The sequence below is a fragment of the Zosterops lateralis genome (genome assembly GCF_965231275.1).
Source record: "Zosterops lateralis genome assembly, chromosome: 4".
Lineage (NCBI taxonomy): Eukaryota > Metazoa > Chordata > Aves > Passeriformes > Zosteropidae > Zosterops > Zosterops lateralis.
Genome location: NC_139765.1, coordinates 694,863 through 717,327, shown reverse-complemented (window position 1 = coordinate 717,327; position 22,465 = coordinate 694,863). Strand labels below are relative to the sequence as shown.

General features: G+C 45.0%; 1 protein-coding gene across 5 annotated transcripts in view; it reads right to left on the bottom strand.

Moving 5' to 3' along the window:
* Positions 1–22,465, bottom strand: part of WNK1 (WNK lysine deficient protein kinase 1) — a gene marked incomplete at its 5' end in the record, with an annotated part of 95,421 nt that overhangs the window by 1,296 nt on the left and 71,660 nt on the right. For 2 of the 5 annotated variants that reach the window (XM_083859345.1, XM_083859349.1), the window contains 14 exons: positions 55–242; positions 3,121–3,162; positions 5,329–5,421; positions 6,616–6,810; positions 7,840–8,042; positions 8,898–9,547; positions 9,991–10,061; positions 11,517–11,586; positions 12,263–12,349; positions 15,225–15,308; positions 17,748–19,174; positions 19,550–19,690; positions 19,853–19,904; positions 20,663–20,830. In XM_083859345.1, the coding sequence (XP_083715471.1) occupies positions 55–242; positions 3,121–3,162; positions 5,329–5,421; positions 6,616–6,810; positions 7,840–8,042; positions 8,898–9,547; positions 9,991–10,061; positions 11,517–11,586; positions 12,263–12,349; positions 15,225–15,308; positions 17,748–19,174; positions 19,550–19,690; positions 19,853–19,904; positions 20,663–20,830 (3,471 nt within the window). The remainder of the gene's footprint in view (positions 1–54; positions 243–3,120; positions 3,163–5,328; positions 5,422–6,615; positions 6,811–7,839; positions 8,043–8,897; positions 9,548–9,990; positions 10,062–11,516; positions 11,587–12,262; positions 12,350–15,224; positions 15,309–17,747; positions 19,175–19,549; positions 19,691–19,852; positions 19,905–20,662; positions 20,831–22,465) is intronic. The other 3 variants (XM_083859346.1, XM_083859347.1, XM_083859348.1) reach the window with 3 other exon arrangements.

Below are 22,465 nucleotides of genomic sequence, written 5' to 3'. Positions count from 1 at the left end.
CAGAGCTGCTGCCCCTTCTAGAGCTGTGCTGGAAGGACACCCAGAGCTCCTCACCTCGTAGCTGCTGTGGCCCTTGCCGACCTTCTTCCCCGAGAGGTTCATGGCATCGCGGGCCCAGTTGTCCACCAGCTTGTGCAGGTCGTCGGTGAAGGTGCCCTTGCGGCTGGGGGCCATGGCCGGGGGCTGGCTGGGCGGGGCCTGGCTGCTCACTGCAGCCCCCACCGTGTTGGTGCTGCTGGTCCCTGTGAGCACAAACACACCCGTCACTGCGGGGTCACCGCTGCCCCTCGAGCATCACACAGCGCTGGGAATGGCACACCAGGAGTTAAAAACGCCATGCAGATTAATTCTGAGTTTCGCTTCCAGGACACACTCAAGTGGGAACTGCAAGGGCTCCTACGGGCTTTTTCTCAGAGTGTTTCACAGAGAGGTTTACTTTGCAGGAAGTGCTGCAAGTGGTCACCCTAAGGGAGGAGTGGGAGCAGCCTACAGGGGTTTGTAGAAGAAAAAGGACATCAGGTTTCAGCACTGCACGTCGCTCTCATCCTACACTTTATCAGCAGCAGCAGCCACTACTGCACAGGTCAGTTCCACCCTGGAGGACCATGCTGGGTGCTGAGTAAGGAGCAGTAAAATCAGCATCCCCAGCTGCTCTGTAGCAAATTATCTCCACTTCGTGAAATGAAGAGAAAAAGTCACCCAGTTTACAAAAAAAGAAAAAGCCCCAGTCAGAAACAGCAACTGTTGTTTCCAATAGTTGCCATACTCATGTTCTTGAGGACAACCAGATGGGACTGTCTTCATCCACCAAAGAGCCAGGATCAGCAGGGGAAGTCTGCACTGCATTAAATTTTGCTTTTTGCCTCTAAAAGCTTTTTTTTTGCCATTATGTTCAGATTTCCTAAGTCAGAAGAATAAGCATTTGAGATGCAAACAACTAATACAGCTTAAAGAAGGCAGAGGCGAGGATATTCCTCAGACAAGCTCTGGCAGGTTTCTCTTTTCACTGCAAGAACACAAAACCCCTTCACATAAATGCCAGGTTTCAGTTCTGCACGTTATCCTGTTGGGGAGAAAACCAACCTAGAATTTTTGTTTGGACAGCTTTCCAATGCCCCTCATATTTATAAAAAGCAACTGCACTTCTCTCTAGGTTTTTTAAAGGCAGACCTCATAACAGGAAGCAAAGAAATGGTGAATTACCTAGGATCCTGAATCCCCAGCAGTATTGCAAAGTATCCTCACTTACAGACATGGAAGTGCCAGTCAACCACCAGGGCAGCCCCAACAAAACCAGCACCAGCAGGGCTAAAGGCAGCACTGCCTGCAAACACTCATCCTCACCTAGTCCTAAAGTTCCTCAACTATTCCTACTGCTCCCTCAGGAGACTGCACCTGGGAAACCCACGGAAACCTGAGTTTGTGGCAGGCATTTCTGGAGGGAGGCCATTCAGAGGTGGCTCACAGAAATGCCAGCAACAAACATCAGTCCCTATTGCAAAGGCCAGTGACAGAGTGGCTCCTGCCTGGCAGTTCCCTCATCTGTCCCAGTTCCCCTGGCCCTCAGCCACAGTCCCTGCCACCACTGCACCGAAGAGCTGGTTCCAAAGCCCTGCAGGAATGTTTATTTCTGAGGAGTGGATTAGGAAGGTGACATACTTACTATGCAGGACAAATAAACAAAGTGTTACTGCCTCTGGGAGTGCTGAGGAGGGGAGGACACGGATCCATCCCACCAGTTCCAGCTCAGGCAGGGAAGTGGCTCCTGGGCTGGGCCCACAGAGCTGTTAGTGGGGAGAACATGCCAGAACACAGGGGCAAGAGGAAGGTTCCCTGAGCAGGGAGTGGGGCTGAGCTCTGGTGGAGAGGAGCAGGAACACACTGTGTGGGGCAAGGAAAGTCTGCTGGGGAGGAACAAGGACCTACAGCATGCATCGTGTGGAAAGAGCTCTGGAAACAATCATTTAGTAACAGCAATGGTGTGAAAGGTGAAGTTAAATACAAATGAGGCAAAAGCAAGGAAGAGGTACTTGTGGGAGGGGGAACACTGCCCAAACCAGTAATAATCACATTTCACCATGAGGGTTCATGCAGGCATTGACACACTTGCTCTCATCCTCTCCAGGATGGCCAGCATCCACTTGTGCTATTTCACATTTCCTCTTTGATCTCTAAGTACTCTGGATCCTGGACCTGCACTGGAGAGCCTCCTCAGGCCAGGGCAGGGGGACAGTTAACCAAGGCATGTACTACAGCACATCCAGCTGAAGAAAGATCACTGATGGAAGTTTAAGAGTTTTCAGAGAGCTAGATTGCACAGGGCGACAAAGGGTGCAGAGCTTTGTCTCCCAAAGTGACTTTGTCAGGGAGCTCCCACCTCAGGTAACACACACCAGCCTCCAGCATCAGAGCTGAGCTCCCAGTAATGGCCACTTCAAACTGACTTCTCAGGAATTCCCCACTTAACTCTGACACACTCACTGCCTGCACAAACTGCCATCCAGAAGAGGCTGAGAAGCAAGTGCTTCAACTTGTAGCATTCCATGGAAACACCCCCCACATTCCTGCTCGGTCACAGCAGCCGTCCCCAGTTCTGCTCTGACACCCACCAGCCTCTCTCTCTCCTGCCCACTCCCTGTGATGCCTCATTCTGCCCTTGGGCTTTTCCCCCCAGAAACCACAGTAAATGACATGTGCACACACAGGCTTTTCTGAACATCTCTTGCTTTGGGAGACACACTGGAGATCTCTGATCTAAACCCTCAGGCTTTTAAAATGTTGCATTTGGATCCATCACTGAGGTGACAAGCCCCACCAAACACCAAACCAAGCAGCTGCTCTGGGTACAACTCCAGCACGTTACAGTGAGCAACTGACCCTGCTGGCACTCTGTTAGCCAGAGCAGAGCTCAGGGGAGGCTCTGCCTGCCTCCACCTGGCTGCAGGAGCAGCACCAGACTGGTCAATAAACTGAGGACAGAGCACACATCAGAGGGCATAACACAGACAGACAGATGCTGTGCTGGAGACAGAGTCAGGGACGTAAGGCTTCAGTGACCAGGAAAAGCTGATGAATAGATTTACAGTCAGGAATTGGAGATAACAGAAATAAGATAATTACTACAGAGCTGGTTGCAAGGACAGACTTTTTTCACCATCTTCCCTGAAGCACAAAGAGAGAGTAATTTGTTAAAGATAAGAGAAACAGTGAGAAATGTTTAGTACCAGGAAACATTACAAAAAGCTTGGTGAGAAACAGAGGACACAGCACAGCAGGGCTTTAACAGTCACTACTGGGACATTTGAGACAAACTCAAAGACTTGTCTGACAGTTTAATCATAAAGAGAAGAGCCCCAGCCTCCTGCATTTATTCTTCATCATTCCCAAACCATTGTGAAGGATGTCAGGAGACACTGAGGCCACAACTATTATCACACAGTCACAACTGTGGCTCTTATCACAAAAGGAAAGGCAAGTACATCTTCCATTTTTGCCAGGATGTAGGAAGCGTTTTACAACCATCAACCAATTTATTTGATAGGTCAAGTGCTTTTAGGTTGTCACCCTCTTTTCTCAGATGTGTGAACAGTTCAGACATTCCCTGCCAAGCTGTAGCACTCTGTTTCTCCAGCTGCACAGTTAAAGCATCAATCACTGCACTGTTTCCAAGCCAGGCTCCTCTCCAGCTGTCCCTCTCCACAGCAGCACTCCAAGGACAGGGCTCCAGGAAGCAGCAGCCAAGTGCCAGCCAAGCTCAGCCATGCCAACTATTACCTGCTTTACAGGACAGCTACAACAACCTTTTCAAAGGGGATCTGTTTCCCTTTTAGCATCAGTCCCAAAAGCAAGAGATACACATGCCAAAGTACTCTGACAGCCAGAGGGTGGCCAAGTTACAGCAAGCCAAGGCTTGGGGAGTAAATGATACTGTCATATAGTCAGTTCAGTGTCAATTCTAGAGACAGACTGGCTGTTCTTCATATTCCCTTCCCCCAAAAAAAGACAGGCCAGATTAACAATTTTAAGTTAGCTTTGGTAAGAATTTAACTTCTTCCAGGAAAGGAACATTAAATCTTCAGAGCACAGATGTCAGTGCACATCTGCACGTTAATATACACAGCAAAAGCATTTAAAGCTGCTAAATTTGAAAAATTAAATCCTTTTAGTGCTTAGATCCCAAATCCAGGGGTAGAGTTAGTGCAGAACTGAACAGCCAGGAAGAATTCCCCTCCCTCTCTCAGAGGATGGGGCTGGGAGCATTGCAGCTGTCTCTGCAGAAGGCCAGGCCAGCCCCACTCACAGCTGGGCTCAGCTGAGCCTGCCCAGCACAGCCACACACACACACAGATGTGTGTCACTGCACGGGGCACAGGAGGGCTCCTGAGCACCCCAAACTGCTCACAGCCACTCATTCCAGAGGGGGGGAACAAAGGTCACACACTGAGAGGGTCCAGCCTGGGACACACTGCAGCACTCCCAATGAAAAGCATCACAGCAGCAGCCTTGGCTCAAGCATTTTGTTATTTCAGCCACATCAGAAGTTTGAGGCTCTCTTGTAAGTCTGGCCTAATGTGAGTACAAATGAGAGGGGTGTGAAAAGAGCTGCAAGCTGGCTTGTGAGGGCTGACAGGATGTTGAGAATGTCTATTTACCCACCTTTATTTGTTTTACATTTAATAGATCTTCAATTCACAGGAAAAAACTTCTAAACCTGAGCCCATTAGTAGGTAAGGTTCTTCTGAGTTTGCCTGGAACCATCCTCTAATTCTTTCAAACCCTTTTACACTTGTATCTTTAGCCAACCCTCTGTTAATGAACACAAGTCATCACTGTGAGCTGCCTACAGGTGGCATCAAAGCTCTGCAGTGTCACTGGTGCTCAGAGCACGGGGACACATCCAGCCTTGCTGCAAGCTCACTGCAGGGTCCAGCCAAGGGAGAACCCGCAGGACAAACCTTCCTCACTCCCCTACTGGGAACATTCCCCCCACAAGCCTCACGTTGTCTAACATATGCTGAAGCAAAGTCACTGATGGGCCTTGCTGAGTCTCCCCAGTTTGTGCCTTTTCACTGAGCTCTCCTGAAAGCTCCTCTGAAGGTTTAGGGGACATGAGTGCTCATTACAGCGAGTTTAACAGCAGAGAACACCCAAGACGAGAACCCAAACTTCCAAAGGTGTGCTAAGAGCAGCTGAGCTGAGCCATGGGATGGGAGGGGGTACGAGGTGGCAGGTGAGGATGGGCTGCATGAAACAGATCCGAGCAGCAGAAACCAAAACCAAAAAGACAAAACAAAAAGCAGACAAGGAAGGAGTAAAGGTGTTACACACAAAGAGCCAAGCAGGGCGTACTCAGAAATCGGGTCCTCCTGCCCCCAGGCTTGAAGGTGACTCTCTCAGACGCACAGTTAAACTTCGCACAGCCTGTGAGAAAACAAGAACGGGGAGAACAGAGAGAGGAGAGGAGAAGAGACACAACACCACTACAGGATGTTAGCAACTTGAAGTTGGAAGGGTGAAATGCAATCACGACACACAAGAATAAGTCTCAAAGTGCAGACCAAGGAGTACAGAGACAATCTACGGAGTGAAGAGCCTCCCTCCAGCACCTCCAGACATGAGGCCAGCTTTGCACTGCTCCTCTCCTGGACACAGCCCAACCATAAAGCTGCAGTCTACAGGAAAGCCAAATCCTGGCAAAAGTACCAATTTTTAAATGGTACTGCACAACTCTGCATGCAGGGAGATGATTCAAGTAGCTCCAAAAGGCCTCAAACAGTTCCTTAAAAAATAAACCTCTGCAGAAAATTCTTCCTTAAAGTCTGTTTCCATTTTCTGTATGTACTTCTCCAGTTTCAGCAAAACCTCACATTAGAATTAATGTATTCAAACTGTCTATGGCAAAGCTTTTCAAAAAAATGTGCAAGGGGGAAAAAACCTAGAACAGCTAAATTCAGGTAAGTAAAGCAACCATCCCTTTAATAACAAGCAAAAAAAAGTCTTCCTTACTGAATAAATCAGAGCTGTGCTGAGAAACTATTTGATAACATACTAATAACAAGCAACCCACAACCTGAGAAACCTGACTACATGAACAATTTACCACTCCCACCATTTCATCCTCCTACACTGACTCTTCCTTCCAGGATAACTCACAATTAAAGAACATGAGCTATTTTTTACCTTTTACTATTAAAAACTCCATTGACAGAAACAGCCAAATCAGCTAGGAAGTCTAATAGGACTAAGACTTCAAGTCTTTGGAAAAACTTCCAACCATTTCAGTTATCTGGTAACATCAAACATGCTCTGCCCCTTCCTCAGCCTCACTTCTGATTTCCAACCCTCCAACCTCATCTGTCTCTTTTCCTCTGAGCCAACACCTTTCCAGGTCAGCAGCACTTTGGTGCCACCACCCCACTGCTCTCTCTTGTGCTGTCCTTGGGGGTTTCAGACCTTCAGCCCCCTCACACTTCCCCTGAGTGAGAAGCTACAAATCCAGTTGCAAACAACATCCTTCTCAGCCCAAAGCTGCTGTGGAGCAGGCATTAAAAACCCAGGACCATGAAGTCACTCACTCACCCCCAGGTAACGACACTGAGTGCCCCCGAGCCTTACCTTGGCCCGGCGCCGACAGGCTGGGCACCGACAGGGCACCGTCACTGGTGAAGGCAGAGTAGAGGTTCTCACTGGAAGGTGAAGGTTTCAGGGGCTGTAACAGATGGTTCTGCCCTGTCTCTGGCACACTGCCAGGGGGATGAAGGCTCTGCTGAGGGGGCAACACCGATGGTGCACTCTGAGCTGACAGGTTGCCTGCAGGAAAAAGGAAGGCAGAAAGTTTTGGTTGAACCTGATCAGGCGTGACAATCCAGGCAAGAGAAGGAGAGGCAGAGGAGAGAACTACTCCAGTTTCTGAGAAAGCAGTGAGACCAGAAATATTCCTCAGTTTTAAGGCAGCTCTGCACTGGTTTATGTGCTCACAGAGCTCCTCTATCACACAGCAATATAGAAATGAGCAGCCAGGGTGACTGGATACAGAAATCCCAGCATGACATGGAAGTGAGGAAGTGAACACACAAGGAGCAGTAACAAGTATTTCTGCTGGCACTGCTGGCCCTCCAATGCTGTTTGTTCCTGCTACAGGATTAGAGAAACAGCTCCAATTACCCAGAGAGTATCTGTCACCCACATCACTCAATCGGTAAACAGAACTAGTTCCTGAGCTCTGTTAATTAGAAAAATGGTCTCAGTAAGAAAGGAAGCCTTGACAATTGAAACTGATTTTCAATTTATAAGTATAACAAATCTCAATTCCATTAAAAAAGACACTATTTTAACATTCATCAACTGTAAGTTTCTGCAGTGTAAGGACACTAATAATATCATGCTTAAGTGGTACTAAATTAGAAAAAAAACCTCAAGAGATGACTAAAGAGACCAGACCCTTTCTGCAAAATCAGTCTCAGGAGGGAACAAGCACAGTTCATCTTTTTTTAAAAAAGTTTTCTGCCATACTGTAAATTTACACTTTTCTTCCTAGTCAGAGCCCCAATGACTAATATCTAAAAAAGACAAACACAAATAAAATCACAACTTTAAAACTGCTCTTACAGAACAATGTCACAGTACCTTTCAGTGGAGTGAAAAAGTCCCAAGCAAGACTACCAAACAGCAAAAGTAATTTCAAAAATGATAAAAGAAATCCAGGGAGGAACCGGTACACACACACTCCTCAAAAGAAAAGACAGAGACACAAGAAAAGACAGAGAGACAGACAGATCCAAGAATGAGAGATGGTTCCTGGTGTATTTTATCTGCTAAGAATGTTGAAGGAAGCCTTACCTGAGAGCTGAGGGCTCTTATGTCCTTGGGAGCTGCTCCGGCTGGACTTGCTGCTTTTTCCTTTCGTGGGTCGTCTCCTCCTCCCCGACAGGGGAGCAGCTGGGGGAATAATTACTGCAGGGGGGGCCTTGCCCAGTTTCATGTACAGGGACTCAATCTCCTGCTTCTGCCGGCTCTGCAGCTCCTGGATCTCTTTAAGGTGCCTGACAAGTTACAAAACAGTGGGATTTACAAGAATTCTGTATGTGCAAACAATTCCTCCCCTCCAGTCAAGCCTGAGCTGCCTCTTTGGTCAAACTCTCACACATTTAAGAAAGCAGGAAATAAATCTTTTCCACAAATAACCACTGAACACACATGGCAGAACACTTGCCCTTTTCCAGTGTGCTCTAGCCCTGCCTAGAATTCCAAAACTAAGTTCCCAACGTTGCAATCACAAAACCAGAATAAACAGGAGTACAAAAAAAGCATTCAAATGCTACAGGAATAGCTAGATTACTCATTTTTCTCAGACATATGGCCTTGGAGACTTCTACACTGGTATTGCCTTACAATTTGTTTCACAGCAGTTACATACACAGGATTTGAAACTGCTGGCTATCCTAAAAAATAAGGCTCAACTTTCAGTATAAATAAATTAGTAGGTGACATTGCTTCACTTCTTAATCCTTTTTCTGAGCCACCAAGGTCTCTCCAGAAAAAGAACCATTAGAAATGCCAAAAATGCATATCAGAAATGCAGAGACTTGTGTGCCATTTTCAAACAAGACTCTATTTTTCCCCACTAACTCCAGTGATATGCCAAATCTTCCTTAGATGTACAGAGCTGTCCATAGTGCAGCTGGCAATCTGCATACAGGGTTACAGGGTAGAAAGTCCATCCCAGCAAACACAGATATTCCTCTTTTGTTACAACTGTACACTGCTCTCCCTCTGAAGGACCTGACTTCCCACATAAATGCTGACAGTGGCTCCTGACTCTTAGCAAAGAGTACAGGTGAAATTCAGATTAATCCTGTTCCATCTACTCCACACACAAGCACAAAGCAGAGCCTTACTTCTCCCGTAACCGACGGAGTTCCTGCTTCAAGTCTTCATCTTCAATGTCCGACTCATTGTCACTGCTCATGTAGGAAGAGTTGAAGGAGTTGCTGAGGCTCTGAACAGGGAGGCTGATCTTCGATCCCAGGTGCTGGACAGAGTCTGGGCTCCCTGAGCCATCATCCAGATCCTTGGCCATGCCACTGAGAAAGGCAGCCTCCAGATCAGAGGATGGACCATTCATGTGTGGGGACTGCCTCGACTCCAACTCCTTCTTGGGAGCTGCAGCTGAAGAAGCAACTTGTTCCAAGCCCACGGAGAGGGGCAGAGTCATTGGCTCCTTCTGGGCACAGCTGAGCTCATCCCGAGCCTTGGACACGGAGAAACGCCCCACCTGGTCCGTGGTGGTGGTCACCTGGAAACGCCCCACCTTGGTGGCCTGAGCAGCATCTCCCAGGGCAGGAGCTGCCTCAGCAATGCCATCCACCACATCCAGGGAGGGGGCAGGCACAGCCCCACTCCTGTGGCTCTCAGCCTGCTTCACCAGCGTGCTCTCTGGGCTGCTGCCACTAAGGCTGGAGGAATCACTGGACGTGGTTTCAAATTGCACTGGCTTAGCCTCAGGTTTGTCACCCTCTTTGAGCACATCATCCACTGCCACAGATACCTAGAATAGAAATACAATCATGCACACTTCCTTAGTTTCTCCTTAATGTGATGCTTTAATTTCCCTTAATGGTAAGATGCATTTGAGAGGGGAAAATAACTCATTTCCTAGGTATACCACAAAGCAAGCTACTGCTTCCCTCCAGGCAGAACAGTGCCACACAGAGCAGCACTTGTGTGTCATCTGGAGGATTAACTCCAAGAAACAGCAGCCTCAGAAACAGGACACAACACAGTGAACATGCCAGCACTGTCAGTGAAAGAGCAGCCCAGGGTCAGGATGAAACCCTGTGTCCACAACTGCAATCCCTGCCCTGAATGCAAACAGCACCCGCAGCCCAGTTTTCACAAGCTCTGCAGGGACAGCAAAGTCCTGCAGGAGGCACAGGGAGCAGGAACAGCCCAAGGATCTGGCCAGGAGCCACGTGAGGTGAGATCTCCTACCTGGAAACGTCCCATCTTGAGCACGTTGGCTCCGGTCGCCGTGCTGCCCTCGCTGTCCCCTGCTGCCAGCACTGAAAACAAAACACCAACACAGCAATCAGCAACTCATCAGCTCAACTCCAAACATTTATCTACTTCAAATTCAACTGTTACCTCCAAAGAGGCTTCTGGACTTGCAGAATTATATTAATATTAAAGTGTTAATTATTAATGTTAAGTGGAAGCGTTTTTCTACAAAGCTTCCCTTCATAATTGAGTTGCCAAAAGTACACTTTTGGGCAACAGTAAAAAAAGCACACTGATTTCAAACAGGGATGTGAAAGAGACAAATAATAAAAAATAGAACTGAAATTTATGAAAGAAAAAGCTTATTTTGATTCAATACCCAGAGTGATTACCTAAATTTCACAAACACTGGGGACAATTTTTTCACAGAGAAAAGGCAAGCTGAGAAAATGCTTTAAACTACATTTACTCAAAGCAGTCTATCTGAAGTTTTCCAAACTGGACTCTTAGGTGTCAGCTCCTAACTCTGTTGCTCTGTGCACTGGCAGTATAAGTTACAAAGCTAAGAAATAACATTCTATTTTTAAATCAGTTCTACTGGACAGTTTGCTCTGTTAATGAAGCAACTTCCCAGTTTGTTTACCTTTACCTTCTAAATTTAAAAGATTAAACCCAACTCATTCTATAGCAGACTAAAGAATTCTACATTATAGTTTACCAAAGTCCCAAAATAAGGTTATTTCATTTATTTTCCCCTCACAATTTTATTGGCTTCTGAAGGTTTGTTATTCAACCCCAGAGGGACATCCATGTTAAATAATGTTTACTAGAAGCTCAAGAAAAAATATCAGCACTGTATTAATAACTTCTTTTAAAAACAGAATGTTGCAAAAATGAAAACAGATGAATACTGACAGGAAAATCTCAGATTGTTTGGACTCCCCCCCAGCAACTCAATTCATACAGATTTGAAAGTCTGAACATCCAGACTTTAACTGGTGATCATCCAGTTATTCTAAAGCAGACAGAACAAACTCTGGGTTTCTTAATACCTTTCTGAAATTTTTAGTAGTTTAATCTTGGTTTCTCTGTCCAAACAGAAAGGAAACACTCTTAGGTAGGGGAGAGGTGTCCTACATGTGGAACACAGTGTAATGACACAAAACGAGTCCTGCTGCTGCTGCCAGGAACATGACCCATGACAGAGAACAGTTCCTTCAAGTGCTGATGCTGTACCTTAGCAGCACAGTGAAGACTCTTTGTGAGTCATAATTTAGGATTTTGGACAGCTTTAAACCCTAAATGAGTCCCTACAATATCCATGTGTGTATCATTCCCACTCCTCATGTCCTACAGGGGAACATTTCAGTCTGGTTACTAAAAACTAGTAAGATCCCCTGAAGGAGCTGCCATTCCATGACTTCCTAGAAAAGGCTATAACCTTCCCAGTGGTTACTCTGTTCAATTTTGGTTTCTATCTCCATGCTGAGCAATCACCTACAGAAATCATGGTCTCTTACCATCCTTCAGGCACTGAGCTGCTGTGGACACCGGCCCAGTAACTGCTGTTGATGCTACAGAGGGCACAGACTGCAGGGGCAAGGAGGAAAACAAAAGAAATTAAAATCAGTAGCAGTTTCACTGAATGCCAACAAATCCAACATGCTGCATATTACATCATATTACATGGCTTTTTTTGCTTCCACTGGGGACAAAGTATGAGCCATGAAAAGTCAAAGGCAAGACAAGAGATTTTCCAGGCCCTGTAACCCTGAGGCTGTGAGCAGATAATCCTTGGCCTGTGCAGAAATAATGCACAAACAGCCCCTTGGATTGTCCATCAGTGTCACTTGGATTGTCAGTCATTGTCTTCATTCAGTATCTAAAGATCTGCAATTCTAAAATTGCAGATTCACACCTGAAACATCCTTCCCAAATTCAGACTGACACATATTTCTTTTTTAGTGCCCTTTCCCCTTATTCCACAGTCACCTCCATTTCTAGTTTGGTGACACCACCAGAAAAGCTGAAATTACAACTAATACCAAAAAACAGCCTCAGGAAATGACATAATCTATTGCAATATACAGCCTTCCCCGATTTTGGTTGACTCAGTCCCACAAACTGGAAGATGACTCTGAATTTTTATTTTTGAATGTCTAAATGCTGGTGTAGTGATATTAAAGGCAGTGACCTCAGAGCACGACTTGGACAAAACACTGAGTTTTTTTTCAAGACTATTAAACTGCCAACATTGCAAACATACACAGGCAGGAGCAGATGTCACTGGGACAGTCTCTGGACTAAGGGTTCTTCTCAGCTGAGCATCCAGATCCTCCAGGGGCTGTTGGGACTGAGAAAGAGAAGAGTCAAATGATGTCCCAGCTCAGGAAAAATAAAAACATTATTGAGAAACATTTAATTTAACACATTTAATGCTAAAATTTGAAGCACTCAGTACAGCTTCCATATTTCTATCAAACGTCCTTCCTACACATTTAGATTTAACATGTATAGAGCACATTAAGATTGGAAGTAACTCATGCAATGTATTTGTTTATAAACAACAAAAGAGGAAAATTTAATTTAAAAAAAAAAATCCACAACAGCACTCAAAACCAATCAGCCAACAAAAAAATCCCCAACCCACAAGTCCCCTCAGACAGGCTTTAGATGGATTGACTTGAAGAGGATGGAGAGGGGCAGAATCTGTCAAGAATGATTATTACTTAGATTTCAACTGTTTCAGTTAGAACACAAGATGGTTTTCAAGCTTGGCCAGTTGGATTGGGGAGAAAAATAGAAGAATATTTAACCTAAAAATATCCTGAAGATAAAAAAAGTCTCAAAATGATTAAATTAGGGCCATGCCCATAAGATACACTGAAAGAAGAAGGTATTGTCAGATACTACTAAGATTCAATTCTGACCCTACAGAACAGAAATTTTCATCCAAACTTTAGCATTATTAATCTTCCCAAGTCTTTGACATAAAAGAAAAGGCTCTATCTGTTTTTAAAACTGAAGGGGAGATGATGACAACACAAAAATACTTCTTCCCACTGGAAGTTAAGAGGTACACAGTAGCATGAAGATGCTTTCAACAGGTTGCCAGGATAACATTCTTCCTGACTTTGACTTGTGGATTTCAAAGCAAAACCAAAAACCCTGGGAACAATAAAGTCTGGATCAATTCCATTTTACAAAAAAAAACAGAAGATGCAGACTGCTATGACTCCATCAGAAATCCAACTGCTTCGAGACAAGTGAGGTAATTTAATCCAACACTGTAAAATAAGGGGACATGTCACCTGAAATACTAAATAATTCTCATCACTTATGCTGACAAGAAGATCTTTTCTTCAAGTAAACAAAGAGTTATCAGAATGATCAGGAAATAAAGGCTTCCTTACAGAACAAGGTGACCAAAATGAAGCTTCAGAGATTAATGTAAATTTACTTTAAAAAAGCAATTAAGGAATGAATAGACCAGGTATTTAAGAGTATGGAACAGGGTGTTCAAAACTGGTCCAGAGATGACGTGTGCTGTCTGCAAATGACGAGTCTGCTCCCAAGGAAAGGGGAAAGTTGTGTAATCACCACCAGTGACAGCAGCAGACAGAAGGGAAGCCTAGCTACTTTCAAGACAAGCCAGTAATTTTCCAGATAGAATTATGTGATAGCAGCAAATGCTCTGAACAGTCAATTAGATTTGATCCACTTGGTCTCCTCCAATTTTGTCTCACTCCCAGACAATCCTTCTGAGTTCAAATGAGAAGTGAAGCTCAGTAAGTTGTTTGCAAAGGACAAGAAGCAAGGGATCTATATTTGTGACTCCTCCATGCCACAAATCCTGCCAGAAATACCTCTGACAAACAGGAAACAGCCTTTTGCAGTGGTACCATGGCTTGAGTCATACAAGTAGCTACAAGTGCTCTTGAGCTTAGGGGAAAATACTACTAATATACTGAGTTTCCAGCAATGCAGATGGACTATGAACTCTGTATGACTGATTTTAACCAACTGTCTCCTGATCCATCTGATACCTGACCACAGGAAGAAGGCAGGGAAGAATGATCACCTATTTGTTGTTGTCTTCTCTTCAGTAAAACCATGCCTCAGAAAGAACTGACTAAAAGAGATAAACCAGCTTCTGCCTCTGAAGTCAGGGGAAAAAACAAGTGGGTTTTTCTTGCTCAGTATAAAGATGATATCCATTTCCTTGCTACTCACAGGGCAGGGATATGGCTTATGGCTCGAAGATCAAGATGTAAAAATGAGCTACTCTTAGAAAATATTTCAGTTGAATAAATCTTTTCCTTCCAACTCCAGATGTCATCTGCCTTAGCTGTGCAAAGCACTTCTTTCTTCCTCCTGTTCAGCTGGAGCTGCTGCGCATCAGTTCCTGCCCACTGCCTCTTTTCCCACTGCCTGGCACCACCATTTAAACACAAAATGTCCCAGCTAACTGTTGTATACAAGGACAGGAGCTGAGCAGGGGAAGCCACTGCTGTGTTTCAAGACATGTTTAGGATAAGGAACTTCAAATACCTTTTGCACATCTTAAAGCCTAATGAAATCTGAATGTAGTAATGATCAGAAAATAAACAAAAAAAGAAACAAAACCCACAGCAAAACAAAAACATAAAACAAACAAACAAACTAACAAAAAAAAACCCCAACAACCAACCAAACAAAAAGGCAATCATCAAAAGAAACAAGCAATCCCCAAAACCTCATGAGGCAGTCACAAAGGCAATTTTACATTTTCATAAACATTTCATGGCAATATATAGTTTTTCGTATTATTATGTTTCTATACTCTTTTCAAGAAGAAAACAGGTTCAGGTTTTATGCACACACTCTGCTGCATTATATATTTTTTAAAATATTTCAGGTTCAGATTAACACACTAAAACCCCTGGGCCTGATTAGGAAGTACAGCACCCCAAAGGGCAAGCTGCACAGAACCACAGAATGGTCTGGGTTGGAAGGGACTTTAAAGATCATCCAAGTCCAATGTCCTGCCAAGGGCAGGGACACCTTCCACCAGAGCAGGTCACCCACAGCCAGTGCTGAAGGCACTGAGGGTCCTCCAGTTACACAAAAGGGGTTACTCAGTCAAAAGAGAAGAAAACCAAGAACATTAATAACATGCAATGGAGAGTTTAATTGAAACATGCTCTCTGAAGGGAGAAGAGGCAGCTCACTGCCCAGTTGTGTAGCACCTGAGTTAGTGAAGGTCCAGGGAGAGGTGGGAGCTGCTCAGTGGATGGAGTGCCAGCCGGGAGGTCAGACCCTACGGGGAGCACCTACGGATAACGGAGAGGAAACCGCCGCCGTCAGACATGAACCACAGCAGGGACAGACACACAGCTACACCCACTCATGGCATCCTGCACAGCCCTGAACTTGGGGTTTGATAGGGAATTCCTGCCTGGACAGTGAGCACAGACTCTTTAGGGACTTTTGCAACCAAGCTGGGGGAAGTTTGCTTTGTTTTTGTTTTATAATCCAGATTATCCTTGAGCAGCCACAATTTCCAATTTCACCAAGCTGTAGTATCCAGGAAAAAAGGATCTTGGGGATATTATTTTCAAGTCTGGAAATAATGTAATTCTAAAATAATTCTTCCAAGAAGCTTAATTTCTAAAATGGTGCAAGAAGGCACTGAGTCTCCTTGTAACACATCTGTGCTAACTGTCCATTGGAACCTACTTCCAGCAAATTGCTCCAAGCAACAGGACCTGAGAACAGGAACTGTCAGTGCCACTGGTTGAGAAACAGTTTTGTGGAGCTCTCACACCAGTCTTTTGACCCATCACTTCTTTTAGAGCCTGAAGGGTGTTGATGACCCACAGAAGGTGATTAGGCCATGCAACTGGGCAGGGGGAAGTCATCCAGGTTATGGGGGCAGGTTAGAGAGACTGGAGAGGTTAGGAGGAGGCACCAAAGCCTCCTCACCAGGTCAGACAGCACATTCCAGTTAGTCATTCCCATGGTTAGGGAGTGGGAAGGTCTAGGAATAAAGAAACCCATGACACAATTTGCAATTCTTATTCTCAGCTCTCACCTTTAGGCTTTCCAGTGCCCATGGAGGGTGAGCACACACACACACACACACACACACACACACACACAAGCTGTGAGTTACAGCAGTTACAGCTGCAGTGTGAGCACACACACACACACACACCTGTGAGTTACAGCTGTGGTAACTTCACCATTTAGTTTATAAGTAAGAGGTAAAACATACTTTAAATGCATTTGTAAGACAAGCTGGAACACATTTAACTGTCTGGCCATCAACAAAATAAATACACAGACAGAGACCAGCAAACCCCAGAAGACAAAAGCAACAAGCTCCTTAATGCTCAGCAACAACACCAAGGGAAACTAAAATTAAGCTTTGAAAAAACCAAACTGATTTATAAATGAAAACTTCAGAGAGGAGGGAGGATTTCTACACCTGACAATCAAAACCCTGTAACACTGATTACATTAAAACCCAAGTCTTTGTAATTAGCAATTTTCTAACTGCTCCAGCTGCTCCTGAAAGAATACCAGTTCTCTTTTTTTTCTAATATTTCTTTCCTAATGTTCAATTTGATTGAAATATTAACGGATGTCTTTGCATCTAGATTTTCTTATCAACTTTTTTGGCACATATTCCCACTCTTGCATAGCAGAGATTTTGTACTGTCTTTGACTACAAAGAGTACATGGGAAAGACTAATGAATGCAGATTCTGGGAGCATTGGCTCAGTCTGAATGGCCTGAAACTGGCTCATGGCAAGGCTGGCTAAAGACAACCAACACTAAGTGTTGGTGAGTACAAAAAAAAAAAAAATCACAGAAACAAAAAGAAGTGAGTATTAAAGTTTTTGCTTTGTTAAATACCTGAAAATTTCTTCAATTTATTTCCATTTAAGGGCTACCTTTCCATTTAAGGAAAGGACTACCAAAATAATTTAAAATACTGAAATGTGCTGTGTTCCCACACAGGCAGACATTTAAAAGAAAATTTCACATATTGATACATCTCGTTGGTGAGCAGGTAAAAACATCCACAACACCCCTCAAGTTGTTACTGTGAGTCATTATTTCTTTGTGAAAGAATGTTTTGTTTGTAGAGTATGAGTCAGTAAAGAAAAAAAAATTGTTGTCAGGTATCTTAAATTTCTCAAAATCCTGCTCTCATAAATCAAGCATTTGAAAGGAAAACAGTATCCAGGTATCAAATGAGTAGCAGAAAGCTTTAAAAAATACCAACCCTTTCAGTCAGGATCACCTTTGACTGCAAGGAACAGGCTCATGACAGGAAACAAAACTAGGCCATGTCAAATCCACCACTTTGTGAAATACACAACCAACTACCTCAGACTCATGGTCATGTAAAAGATAAAGAGCTATTTAAAGCAAGACATCCAAATTCTATTGGAAAAAAAATCAGTATCAAGAAAAAACCCCAAACAAACACCAAAAGCAAACCACAGTTGCTTCACTCTCTGTAGTTTAAGAAGAAAAAACTAACAGTGATATGAGAGACATCTCTCAGAAGCATAAAACAGAACTGGACTTTTTTTTCCTCATTAGGGACAAAATAAAACACCTCTTGGGACACCTAACAACCAGAGCGTAAACTTCTCAATACTGCATGAAATGAAGCAACTTCTTCCTGAATAACTGTTTTTCTTTCCAGAAAGTGCCCAGGAAGCAAGAGCTGAGCACGGCCAGCAGTGTGTCCTTACCGGGACCCTGCTGAGGGGGGGCTTGGAGGGAGAGCTCCCTGCCTTCCCCGCTGCCGTGGCCACGCTGCTGGAGGCTGAGATGAAGCTCACAGGGGTCAGCACCTGCCCAGGAGTGGCCACTGGAGTCAGCACCGGCAGGCCAGTGGGCCCCAGAGGCAAACTGCTGGGAGGTATGGACGTGCTGATGGACGTCAGGGGCTTGCTGGGGGCAACAGCAGTGGTTGGGATGCCGGGAACCACGGTGGTCTCCATGAGCAGGGAGGTCTCCAGGGACACCGAGGGGTGCGCCGTGCCCACGTTGCCGTGCTCGCTGAACAGGGACCGCAGCTTCTCCTCCAGGGTCTTGATGTCATCAATCCCTGGGGCTTTAGACTGAGCGTCTGCATCGGCCTCCAGACAGTGCACGTGAGGCTGGTTGGGCAACGGGGCCGGCTGGGGCTGGCTGTGGATCAGAGTCTGCTGCACTGCAGGCAGGTTAATGACTGGTTGTGGCAGGACACCAGGTAAGGGAACCTGGGGCAACATGGGTGTTGCACCTGAAATCGGGGGTAGGACAGGTGTTGATGTGATTCCTGATGGAACGAGGAGGGGGTGGATCACTGGCTGAGACACTGAACCACAAATGCTCGATGCTACCGAGGATGACAAAGGTGCAGAGATGGGAAGAGATAAGCCAGCTGCACTGCAGAGGTGTGATTTATCCAGAGAGTGCCCACCCTCAGGCAGTGACTGTGGAGCACTCACGACTGTTGTTTCTGCCAGACTGGACACAGAGCCACTGCTGCTGAGCTGGGGAAGCTGCACGGGCACGTTCTGGGCCAGAGACAGGGAGACAGACGTCTGTGGTGCTGCCATACTGCTCACAATCTGAGGAGCAGACTGAGAGGTCACAGCTGGGGCAGCAGCACCCAGAGCAGTGACACCAGGAGCCTGGGCAGATGGCAGTGCTGAGGATGATGGTGTGCTGCTGCTGGGGGCAATGTCTGCAGTCACTGCCTGGGCAGGCTGGGACGTGGCAGGTAAGGAGAAAGAAGCAGGGGAGCTCACGCTGGAAGCCACACCGGTGGATTGCTGCCCAGACTGGGAGGCTGGAGGTGGAGAAACAGAGCTTGGCACACTCGTGCTTGGTGCAACTCCAACAGCTGCATTTTCTGAAGGCAAAGTAACAGATCCTGGGAGAGAAACTCCAGTGCTGGAGGAAACAGATACTGAGGAAGTAGCCACAGATGCAGGAGTGGCACCACTGCCTGCCATGGTGGAAAGTGCAGGGGGAAATGGTGGTATTGTCTGATTGAACACTGGAGGAGCTGTGCTAGGTCCTTCTGTCATCTGAGCATGCCCCATCTCAGAGAAAGCTTGCTGCAAGCTCAGTGATGATGCTGAGTGGGAGAGATTCATTCCAGGACCATGTACAGGAGATGCTGCAACTGGAAGAAAAGAAAATCATCAGCCCACCTGAAAAAGTTCATTACCATATTATTGTCAATGGCTAGACTAAGACCATATTTACTTCTTAGCATTGAAAAAACCCCAGCAAACCAAACAACCCACACCAAAACGACACACAAATCCAAGCTTATGTTAAAATACAGAATTAAGGTTTCAGAGCGTTGCAGACAGCTCATCAGCAGTTTTCCTTCAAGAATCCTGCATGCTATGACCCAAATTATGGTCCCCTCTCACCAGCACAGACAGTTCCCTGGCTGCCCACATACTTTGAGAGGTCTGCAGGAATAGTTAACTAACTGCACAGTTTTGATGAACATGCCCTAGGCACAGCTTTAAGGGTCTGGCCAGCTCACCCATGTCAGAAGGCTCGTTTCCCCCGACCAGAGCAGAGGTGAAGAAGCCCTGTTCCTTCAGGCGGCTCTCGGGGACCGGGCTGACAATGAACCGTCTTCCCGCAGAGTGAACAACCTGGGTAAAGGAGCTAGAGGGAACCCCTAGACAGAGAGAGGGGGAAGCTTTAGTGACACAGGCTTCTAACCAAATGCACAGCCTGCAATATGGAATGTGCACTCCATCATACAAAATAAAAACTTGGCTGCACCCATCCGCTGAAACAGAAAAAGGTAACTGTTGAAAAAAAATCACAAAAGACTTACCTATTCTTTGTGGCATGGAAGATGTAGGATCTGGCTGTTTGAACTCTAATTTCTGTAAAGTAAGATAAAATTTAAACTTCTATTCTGAAACAGAAACCCACAAGATAGTTCCTAAAATGCTAGCTTACTGAAATGTGGGCATTTAAGGGAAGCAGTACCTGGGACCCAAGCACCATCACCAAACTAGAGGAATTCTGCCCAGATAAATGTCAGCTACAGTGTTTTTAGAGATTCTCAGCTTAGTGACTGTCAATGGAAAAAATTGATCTAAAAATTCTTTTGGAAATCCAACTGATCTCCCTAACCATCCTACAGCTAAATGGATGCTCCAAACCAATTCTGGGTGTAATTAAGGCAGAGATTCAGGAAATGTCAGCACCCAGCAAACAGTTTCAAAACCTGTGTTTCCTAACCAAGCTATCCAATCTCTTAGTACTTCACTGGGTGGAGGCCTGAGACAGGCTCTCAGTGTTCAGTGAGCAGCACAGGGTTGGAGTTTTACTGTCCTACCTCACAATAATCTCAAATCCAAGAAGCATCAGCATTTAAGACTGTCTGTTTAGTGGACTGTTAGGAGATTCAGCAGCTTCAGAAGTCTTCAAACACATCAAAAAGTAAGAGGTCTGTCATTTAGCTTTCTAACTTAATTTTAGGCACTCACTCTGATATGAAGCTTTCCGTTCTTTTTTAATGATTGATCTTTGGTATCTCTCGTGAGAGGAAGTTTCTATTTCTAGCTATCTGTACTCAGAAGACCACACCACCCAAAATGGAGCAGACCAAGAGCTGAGCAGCGTGTCCTGCACGTACCTGTGAGCCCGGGAAGAAGCCGTCATCCTTGGCCCTCTCCAGGCCCTGGTCCCCCTCTGGCTCCACACTGGCGTCCTCACTGAGCATCTCATCTGCCTTCTCAATGATCTCTCGTACCTGCTCTACAAAGGAGTCTCGCTCTGTCGCTAAAATAAACTCGTTCTGCACCTGTAAAAGGACAAAGCAACGTTCATTTTCCACAAACAATGTCAAAACAATGCACTGAATAACTACACTTTACTCTTGGTGCTGATGTTTGTCTTCCTTTGCTGTTCTTCTCAACAAGATCAATGTGGTGACACCTTAGAGAAAAACTATTGTTTCTCAAATTATCTCCAGCACAGAAGTGTGTGCTCTGGTTTAATCTTTGCTGTGGAACAACATTCAGTCTCACTTCTCCATCAAAGTGTCACCTCAATCTTTGCTTAGCACAGGAAAATGTAAAATAAGCAGCCTTATCTTACTGAAATTCCTCCTGTCTAATGGATGCAATGTGCATTAAGAGACACATTTGAAGAGAACGATAATATTAAAGAAATTGAAAATTCTGTATTGCAAGATGTCTTCTGTGCTTCTCTCTTTCCATGCCCTATACAACTTCTCCTCTGTGTGGGTTGCACATCACTGATTTAAAGTCTGGCTGTGGTACATAAAGGCCAGTATGAATTATAATCCAAATACAGGGAGAGGAAGACTTCTCTTGCTTATATTGGACAAAACCAGTTTAAACAAGTATACTTGGTAGTTAGAAAGAGATTTTTGATTTGGTCTAAGCCATGAGAGTATCCTGTCTCCAGGGCAAAATTTGCAGAGACGGTCTATGAAACAAAGTCACAGAGTCTCTGCTGGAAAAGAAAAAATGCCTTGGAGGTAAAGCTTGAGACACTGCTTTTATATCACATTCCTGGGATGCCGGTTCAAGAAAAGGAAAGTCAGGTGTGATGTGCTTGTATCAGCCTTTGCAATGCAGAATACTAGTTAAAGAAATCTTCAGTACTTTCAGTTTAGGACCAACAGGCACCTATAAGGGGTAGGCCTACCAGTATCACGATTAAAAGGAAACAAGGAAGCCTTGCAATCCAAAGTTTGCTCAATAATCAACAAGGAACCCATGAGCACAATGTTCCAGATTCAGGTGTTTGAATTAGGTTGCACACTTTTAACTATGTGACTGCATTTTGGATGCAAAGTTACTTATTTTGCTTCTACTCATCTTCAAATATTTGTGGGTTTTGTTGCTTGGACATGTTTGTGTCTTAGTTTGGGTTTTGCTTGTTTAGTTTTCATGAATCAAACATACTCTTATTTCTCCATAGGATCAGTTTAGGTTCAAGGTGAAGAAAGACACCTGAGTACTGTCCATATTACCTGGCATACAATCTAATCTTACTGACTGTGCTAATACACGTACTTAGGCAAGAACCATCTCCTTCCCCTTCCTCAGAAAGCCATTAGTGGCAAAGATTTTCTCCCCTATCACTGGGGTTTGGCTCCTTTTGACAAGTACAAATCCAGCAAACACCAGCTCAGACTCTGCCACCTCTCCAAGCCAAAGATAAACACTGCAGTTACCCAAGAAACTGGCAAAAGATGTTTTTGTATTGTTTTGTCATCCTCCCCCTCTTCGGTAACACTAAAACCATTTCAGGCTCATTTAGACTGCACCAGACCAAAAAGAAGAGTTTTAAATTTTAAAAAGAAATGGGGATTCTATTCTATGCTACTCAACACTCTCATTTAAATGCATCTCTACAGGACAAATTCTTTCCTGTGCCTGCTCATCCTACATTGAATGGAGAACAT